General features: G+C 37.9%; 1 protein-coding gene across 2 annotated transcripts; it reads right to left on the reverse strand.

Annotated features, from left to right (window-relative positions):
• Positions 1 to 2,707: 2,707 nt before the first annotated feature.
• Positions 2,708 to 5,918, reverse strand: LOC149023135 (scarecrow-like protein 30). Of its 2 annotated transcripts, XM_089142760.1 has the most exons (2): positions 3,579 to 5,918; positions 3,452 to 3,499 (listed from the first exon to the last, which is right to left on the reverse strand). In XM_089142760.1, exons 1-2 carry the CDS (start codon positions 5,499 to 5,501, stop codon positions 3,491 to 3,493), a joined length of 1,932 nt encoding a protein of 643 aa, XP_088998886.1. In that variant the 5' UTR covers positions 5,502 to 5,918; the 3' UTR covers positions 3,452 to 3,490. The 2 variants fall into 2 exon arrangements, with proteins under 2 accessions (XP_088998885.1, XP_088998886.1); XM_089142759.1 differs by having other exon boundaries at positions 2,708 to 5,918.
• Positions 5,919 to 8,976: the final 3,058 nt, after the last annotated feature.

The raw sequence follows: 8,976 nt of genomic DNA on the forward strand, positions 1-8,976 counted from the left end.
CAGGGGTCAAGGGCTCTTCAGAAACCTTAATCTCCTTCAAATTAGGGCTTGAAGAATCCATTATATGGTCTTATTGGTCTTTTTAGCTATATCAAGTAGTTTATAATCTATAGCATTCTTTTTTAGATGCAGATTTTGGTTCATCATTTGGGAATGTTTTTATCATGGCTTCTAAGAACTAGGGCTCGAAGAATCCATTATATGATCCTATTGGGCTTTTTAGGTTTGAACCATACTAAGTAGTTTATAATCTACAGCATCACAACATCTTTTGTAGATGCAGATCTTGGTTCATCATTTTGGGAAATGGTTTTATCTTGGCTTCTACAAATCTTGTAACTGCAAGAATTGTTACAGATCTTAGTTCATCCTTTTGCAGGAGTTTATTCTTAAAATTAACCATAGGTTGTTGTTCTTCCTTGGGTAGAGAATTGTTAAGAATGCATCTTGGGTAAGAGCACCTTCTTTTGCCAAGACATCTGCAACCATATTAACCTCTCAAAGTACATGTCTAAAAGAGAGATTCGAGTGAAGCAGTTAATCGTAATATATCTATTATGATTGGGACTACTTTCCAAGATGTTTCATCTGGATGGTTCTTCATAATGCAAATGAGAGCATGGTTATCACTCTCAACTTCAATCGTAGACAGTTTAAAGTCAATGGTCCACAATAAAGCTTGCCTCATCACTAGAGCTTGAACAATGAGTATGTCCTGAGCATCAATTCCACAAACAAAACAAAACAACATACAATCCCATTGATCCCTTGTAATTCCTCCATATCCAGCTACCCTTCTTTCTTTAAAAAGTGTGATCCATCAACATTCAACTTAAAAGAATGAAGGTTTTGGGGCCACCCATTTAATCAACTGATTTCTTCTGACATTGTGTCCCTTAAACAGAAAAGATACTTCCAGTGACCCACAAATTTAATGTGTCACACTTGGGAGGTCTCTCTGATATTTTTGTGATAGGATCCAGCTCTAAGTACCTAAAATGAATAAGAAATCTCAGTAAGTTATACTCTAATTGTGTGAACGAGAGCAACAGATCTCTACCCAGATGGGTAAAGGATTTGAGAATTTGGGAATTTGAGAATTTGAGAATAAGGATTACTCTACTTGCGTACTCCACATCACATTTAAGAATGAGATCTACATATAAACACTAACACCAAGGTTTAAAGTATCGGTATCGAGTATCGTATCGGTCAGGTGATTTTAAGAGACGTATTGTCCTGTATCGAGTATTGTATCGCTCTGGCTAATGTATTTTAGTGTAATTCAATAGAGGGACATATCGAGATGTATCGTATCAGTTGGGTCAAATATGGTATAAAGATAGGACAATATCACAAGTTGCTATGCGTTATTCCAGAGACAGTTGTTGACTCCACAGGTGAATCAAGAGGTAAGCATGAGTTTGATCCTAGATGTGACATTGTACCTCGGTTAGGGGAACAAAAAGGAGGTTTACAATACTCGATGCAGCATCATGGCGAATGAGAAGCTTCCAGCCTGCGTCGGGCTTTTAATGAGTTTTAGGGCATTTAATGCTGAATTAAATGCTGAGGTATGATGTTTGAGAAAGGATGCTCTAAATCTCCGTCCAGCGTCGATTTGGCTGAAAAGTCATCAAGTGATAGCAGTTGTCATCACACTTTATGGTCCCTGCCTTATCTGCCGATGTCTGCTCCGGGAAGTGCCGTTACTTGGACCATGCAAATGTGTCTTGTCTGCATCGAGCTTTGTATCATTGGTCCGACTCGGCTAGTTTGTTGCGGTTCAATGGTTCGCGTCAATTTGTCTATAACAAGTCCTGAATCCTATATGAAGCTTCTTTCTTTTCTGGGTAGCTTCTCTTTTAAATGTTGTTGTTTAGTCCTCTTTTATGGATGGATTTTGCAAGTTTCAGGCTTTAGTCATCATCTTCTTCTTTCTTCTTCCACCTTGAGTTCTTCACCTTCAAAGAGACTTAGATAATCTCCATTATTTATACAACCGATGATGAACAAGATTTGATTTTTAGGACATTGGAAGAAGATGATTGATAGAAACAATGTTTTTCTTTTGCCCAACAAATGGGTAATGGTCATGGTGCAGCTGTAATGTCTTTTACTTTTGCGTTTAGGGATGTCTGAACTTTGGAGTCATTACGGATTTTTATTTGCTTATCTTCAAATCATTGAGAAATGGGGGTTTGGGATCAGGTAGATTCAGGATCTGTGTTGTAAATGTAAAAAATAATAAACCTCTTTTTATAAGTAAAAATATTTTAAATGTAAAAAATAAATTTTATTTACATCCATATTTATTTAGTTGATTTAAGACTTTTGGATATTTTTTAAACACGTGGTAAAATCCTGGCCCTCAGGTGCATGCAGCGGGGCTGCTGCAAATAAAAATCCCTTCATCATTACATTGAAGGCATCAAGGCACTCTAAACTTGGTCCGTTTAAATATCCACATTTGAAAAATGATTCACTTAGCTGCAATGGTTCACTGACCTTGTTGCTAAGTCGACCTATAAACGGATCGGATTCAACTTAGATACACTGCTATACGAATCCAAATCCAAATCCAAATCCGGTAGAAATTTAGAGAGGGCTTCGAATTCGAATCTAGAACTTTATTGGATATCCAATATTAATCCGATCGGATAAACTATCCGGTTATTGATTGGTGATAGTCATTTTTTTCAATTTACAATTACCGGTATCCAAATCCGATTACAAGCCCTTTTTTGTGGAATAATATTTAATACTTTACTCTAACCGGATAATTTTTTATTTATAATTATCCGATTACCAGTTTCCGAATCCAATTATCATCCATTTTCAGAGAAAAAATGTTGAACACTTTACTGTATCCGGATAATTTTTTTATCCGGATGTTATCCGATCTGATTAGCAATTATCCAAATCCGAATCTGGTTGCTTAACAGACGGATACGGATATTTTCTAGTAAGAAATATTTCGAATATGGACACTCTTAAATTAATACGAATGAAAATTCGAAAGCGCTATCCATTTACAGGTCTACTGCTAAATACACTAATGACAGTAGTAGAGATATGGATGTAACAAAACTATGTATTTACCACAACATTTATCCGTTTCTCATTAAAAAGAAAAGAAGAAAAAACCCGCATCAATCAGGGCCCTGAAATGGCCAGAAGAACAACACATTTGATTCTTCAGACTGGAAAGAAAAGAAGAATCATTCAGAAGGTCTCCAAGATGAAAGCCCGTAGATAATCCGTCCTTTCCATCCCTGCAGCATCCAGTCTCTATCTTGATTGATAACAAAATCCTTGTGGTAGTTTGATTTCACCTCATCCCTGGCCTTCTTCATGATAACTGGGTTCAATGGCAACTGTTTAAATCCAGCTCTCTTGTTCCTGATCTGCCACTGCTTGTATGTCTCAGGCCTTTCTAGTCTCTCTAACCCCTCGCACGATATCACATTCATTGCCTCCCGAGCATAGATCACTCTCTCTAGCAACATTCTCTCGTTAAGCTCCCGTGAAAGAGTCATATCAAGCATATCAAACAATGCAGAGAAGTGAAAGAGTACCTCCTTAAATCGAGTGACAAAGAAGGGCGCATTGTAGGCACCATTGGTAATGCCTTGGACGAAAACAGCTGGGTTCATTTCCCTGATCAGCTTCAGAACTGCATTCCTTGGATTCTCAGCATCCAACACGACGGTCTCGTCCAACAGGTTCCTAAGTCTGTACATACAGTTAACAACCAGCAACTCGTCAGGATCAATCTTGAGATCCTCGAGATGAATTGTTTCCCATTTCTGTGCAATTGCATTATACTCAAAAGGAACATCGAAACTCTGAGCATATGCAGATAATCGCCTCCCAGTTTCCTCAACTCTTGATGATGGTTTGAAACCCTTTTGAGGATTTTCAATCCCAGTTATACGAAGCCTGGGTGGTCCTCCATGTCTCTTGGAGAGTTTCTGTATCAAGGAAGGCCATTGAAAACCATAAAGGATCCCAAAATCTATAATGTGTAGCCTAGTTGCTTTCTTAGCCACATTCAAAATGGTTTCATTCGAAAAGAAGTTAGAAAGCTTCTTGAATGGACACACTTCCAGATACTGATGGTAAGCCTTGAGAATATCTGCAGCCGTTGGCCTTAAGTTGGAGAGACCTATGTAACGCTGGCTTCCTGTACCAGTCATGCGTGCTTCAATGCTGTCTGCAAAATAGAAAGCCAGCCTCTGGAACCCATCTCCATAAGGAGTGGAATGTTGCTTGATCTGCTTCAAAAGTTCATTAGCAATCCTTTGATCATCAGCTGCGACGGCCTCTGCACAATGGATGAGAAGGGTCCTCAAGTCTATGACTTCCCTCTTGTCCCCCCCGTTTTTCTTACCACGCGTCTTAACATTCTTGTGTACTCCATTCTGCAAAGCTTCACGAAGTGTAGACTTCCCTCCAGGTTGAGACAGCAACACCATATCAAACATCTCCGTCCGCTCCTGCTCCTCCGTGTAAACTGCTGATTGCTTGTTTCTTCTCCATCTTTCTAAATCTGATTCCGAGCCCTCACCCTGAATATGCTTCTTTCCCTTGTATAGAAGATGTTGAAGATTTGAATTTGAATTTTGAAAGTCCTCTACGTTGAAAACCCCATTGAGTGAATTCGCTTCCGGCTTCAACTTAGGTAGTGAACAGATTTCACGCTTTTCTGGATTAAGTATGAGCTCCTTACCATAATGAAGGAACTTACTAGCTTCCTCTCCTCCTCCCCTGAACTGGGTAACGTTCTCACTTATAAACAAACCAGGAACCTGTAGAGTGACACCACCATCATTGGAGGAAACGGATGAGCATGAAAGGGAATCGTACAGAGAGGTATGGTAAGGGGGAACTGCTTCCGTCCAGAAGGAAGAGTTGTATTCGCCGAAAACAGAAAACCTGCTCGAACCCTGCAGCGTCTGGCCTAAACCATGACTGCGACGAGTGTTACCATTACTGAAGGTGTTTGTGAAATGGTCCTCGGGGTGGTTATCTATATAGAAATGGGGTTGCTCTGGCTCTGGCTCTGGCTCTAGCTCTGGCTCCGGCAAGGACGGGGGCAGGGGCTCGAGCTCTGGTGAATGCGGCTGCTTGTTGTTGTCGCAGAGGATGTCATAGAAGGGTTTCTCAGCAGCTTGAAGGACGGTGGACTCCTGGAACATGCGGGTCTGCTCGTCCATGTCTTCTTCCATAAGAATCTGGTTGATGTAGTTAAGAACCACATCAGAGAAATCGCAATCTTTCTCAGGAGGTACCAAGACCGGAGGAGGTGGAGCAACGAGATTATCACGAGTGTTTTCATTAGAATGAGCAAGAAATGGAAGATCGACAAAATTACTATTTAGCAAGGGTGTTTCGAGTTTGAGCCCGTTGCCCAGATTTTGATAAGAACTGGACCAATCATCAGCTCTGAATCCATTTATTGGAGCAAAAAGCTCAGCAAGACACGGATCCATAATCATCTATCCTCGAGTAATTTTCCAAATCCAAATGATCAATTAACCAAATTAACTACGAAGGATTCAAATATTGTGCACCACTGTCCATATTTAACAACTTAAAGCCCGAGTTTGTAAACTCTACTAAGAAGCAGCAGCAGGATTATTGAGGAGAAAACTGACTTGGAGAGGTTGACAAATTCAAGAATCAGTTTTTGAGGATGACAATGAGACAGCTAATCCGAGAGAAGATGGTGTACCACCTTCAATCTTCGAATGAGATTTAAACCCTAGAAGCAAAAACCAGGGGAAAGGAAGAGAAGAGAGACTTCAAGAAACCAGAGAAGAGTTGTGGATCAGGGGAAAGGAAGAGAAGAGAAGAGAAGAGAAGAACAGTGAAGCTGGAAACGAGAAACGCTTAGCAGCCCTTGGGTTTCTCCAGTCTCCACTGTTTCTTAGCTAATCGAAAGGGAGGGAATCACGGAATATATAAACGAAGTTATAGAAAAGAGGCAAGTGGTTGAATCTGAGCCGTCGGATTACATGAGTACAAGTGTCACTTTGCTTTCTGCTGACTTCAACATTTCCCTCCTTTTCCTCTTTACAGCCTATGTGAGCGACCCATGCTAAATAAATATTTTTTTACCCTAAGAAAGTAAATATTATTTATTTAAAGAATAAATATTTTAAGCTAAAACGGTAAATGAAATGACAAATTAAAAAAAAAAAAAAATTACTGGGAACATTGAGAAATCAATCAACCAACTCCTAGTAACTTTTATATATTTAATTCAATTTTTATAACTGTTTGAGCTTGGTTCTTCGCTTAAAAATTTATGTATAATTGTTTTATTTTTATAAAAAATAACTTAGAGAAAAATTTTCCTCTTATATCACTTGAGATCAAATGTAAATTCAATATAATCTATTGAGCTTATGAAATTACGATATTCACCCGAATATAAACCCTAGCATTCCTCTCCTTTTTCCCAATGTGGATTCTCTCCCTTGATGGAAAGCACTCTATGCTTCTTCGACAATATTACAATCACAAATTATGTGGGACCATAAGTAAAAATAATAAAATATTTTTAAAAAATAAATCCTATCACTCGAATTCTGTGGGCGTCCCCCTATCATTCATGGTCAACAGACGAACCGAACTCCCTCTCCCCACCCCTATTCTTGAACCCCAACAGCAAGAACCAGATTGTCTTTGTCACCATGCATCTCTTCTCCATCCCCACTTTCACCCAGTGACTTATCTGGGAAAAAACTGCTAAAATTGAAGTTAATTTATAAGAAAGATTATGGGAAAAAAAGGAACTAAGTTGGAAAATAAAAAAATAAAAATGATTCTTAAGATTCAGGAGATTATGAAGTGTAATCTTGAGCACAAATTAGGTGGTCTGAAATTTCAAGACATAAAGGTGAAAAGGTTAAGATAAAAAGCATTTATGTCCAGCATAAAAAGCATTACACCTGGTAAACAATACTATATTACTCTACTAATCCATAATCTGTATACCTAAACCTTTTTCCTTTTTAATTCATGAAAGTAGCTTATCACGAGACTTTCACAATTTATATAACAAGTGTCATTATATTCTTATTACATAAAGTCTTCATGCCCAACTATCGATCTCTAAGTGGACTTTCTCACACACATTCTTATATGGCGTGTGTAAGTTTTCTCCATCCTTATCCTCAACCACTGCACAGACTCAAAAGAGCTACATTAATTATTTCTAGAGAAGAGAAAAAAAAGAAAAAGCTGTGGGGGTGTTGAGCCTCTAGAATCCATTAGAAACCGAGCTAATTATCTTATTAAATGTCATATCCAATCACAAATGCAAAGGTTAATGAGAGAATGCACATGAGAAAACTTTGTTTTTTCCCTCTTCATCCATAGAAAGTAGTTGTAACTTTAATTAATGGATTAGCCTTGGGAAACCCAAGATCTGAATCCTGAAGCTAGATCATCATGTATGCATTAATATTGTAATTCAACTTATTGAAAAGACTCAGTAGTTAATAACAATTTATGGATGTTTTTTATGATTATATATGACACATAAGGGAAGTATGTAGATTTTTTGAAAACATCTACATTATTATCCCAAGATATATATATTATAAAGTTTGTTTTTTCCTGACCTGCAAGTTAGGTGTTGAACAACCAAAGTAACCTAAATCTTCGAGATACCAAAAATTTAAAAAGAATGTTTGTCCAGAGATACTAGTGTATGTCAGGAATTTGAACCTGAATGGTTTTCTTAATCAATTGTTGTGCAGATTTTTATGAACTTTCCACTGTCGATTACTTGTACAGTTGTACCAAGAGAGGAACTGCAGATCAGGTTCATTTATTAGATTGATAATACACTCTTGACTTGGAATCCCTACATGTAAATATATATTAGAAAGAGTTTTAATTTGAGTATTATTTGTTGTATTATTTTTAATATAATAAAAAAATAAAGGTTTTATTTCATTAGATTTATAAGCACGTAAAACTTTTCATATTCGGGTGCCCTGCGTGTGGTGGAGGATATCCGGTTTTTGATCGATCGTGAACCGTCGTAGTCGGTTCACTATGTTTCTAGGTGGGCTAACTGTATATCCAATTCCCTAGTTAGGAAGGCCCAGTCCGTGGCAAGTCAAACTGTATGGTCTAATTTCACTCATTGGCTTCTCGATCTTTGTAATCAGGAAGTCTTGGGTTTTTCTTGCCCGTCTTCTAATTAAATATCCGTTCACCAAAAATAAATAAAATTTTTTATATTTATTTAAAAAATATATTTTTTTATTTAGTCCTACATCAAAAACCGAGAAGTCGGAATTCAAGTTAATTAATAGGCGCCTCTATTAACTTTAATTTATAATAATAAAACACGGCAATTGGCATACCGTCCGAGTGCACCAGCCCACACTCGGGGTGTCATATTGGGCTGTGTAGGCGCTTTTGGCGCACACATGCATTTCTATTCGATGGTTCAATCTAGACTGTAAGATAGTGCGGTCGAACAATCTAATGGCTCAAATTTGAACATAAGCATTTGTATCCTTACAGAGATGTGCACCCATACAAACAGAGTTGAGCTTCTTTGTATCCTAAGAGATGGTTCACTAGTACCTTATAGCACCTTCCATGGAAATGAATTACATCTTATGGACAACAACTATAGTAATCGAAATTTTCTCTGTTCTTGGGTTTTGTCTGTGCTTTACAAAACCTGGGAAAAACAACTTTGAGTTGAGCTTCTTTGTATCATAGGAGACGGTTCGCTAGTACCTTATAGCACCTTCCACAGAAGTGAATTACGTCTTATGGACAGCGACTATAGTAACCAAAATTTTCTCTGTTCTTGGGTTTTGTTTGTGCTTTGCAAAACCTAAGGAAAACAACTTTGAGTTGAGCTTCTTTGTATCTTGGTAGACGGTTTGCTGGTACCTTACAGTACCTTATGTGGAGGCGAATTACATCTTAAGGACAATG

Source organism: Hakea prostrata, chromosome 2, assembly GCF_041222555.1.
Source record: "Hakea prostrata isolate BN-2017 chromosome 2, UWA_Hpros_2, whole genome shotgun sequence".
NCBI classification, from domain to species: domain Eukaryota; kingdom Viridiplantae; phylum Streptophyta; class Magnoliopsida; order Proteales; family Proteaceae; genus Hakea; species Hakea prostrata.

Coding starts and splice junctions, on each gene's coding strand:
- LOC149023135 (XM_089142759.1), bottom strand. CDS start 5,501: ATGATTATGGATCCGTGTCTTGCTGAGCTTTTTGCTCCAATAAATGGA.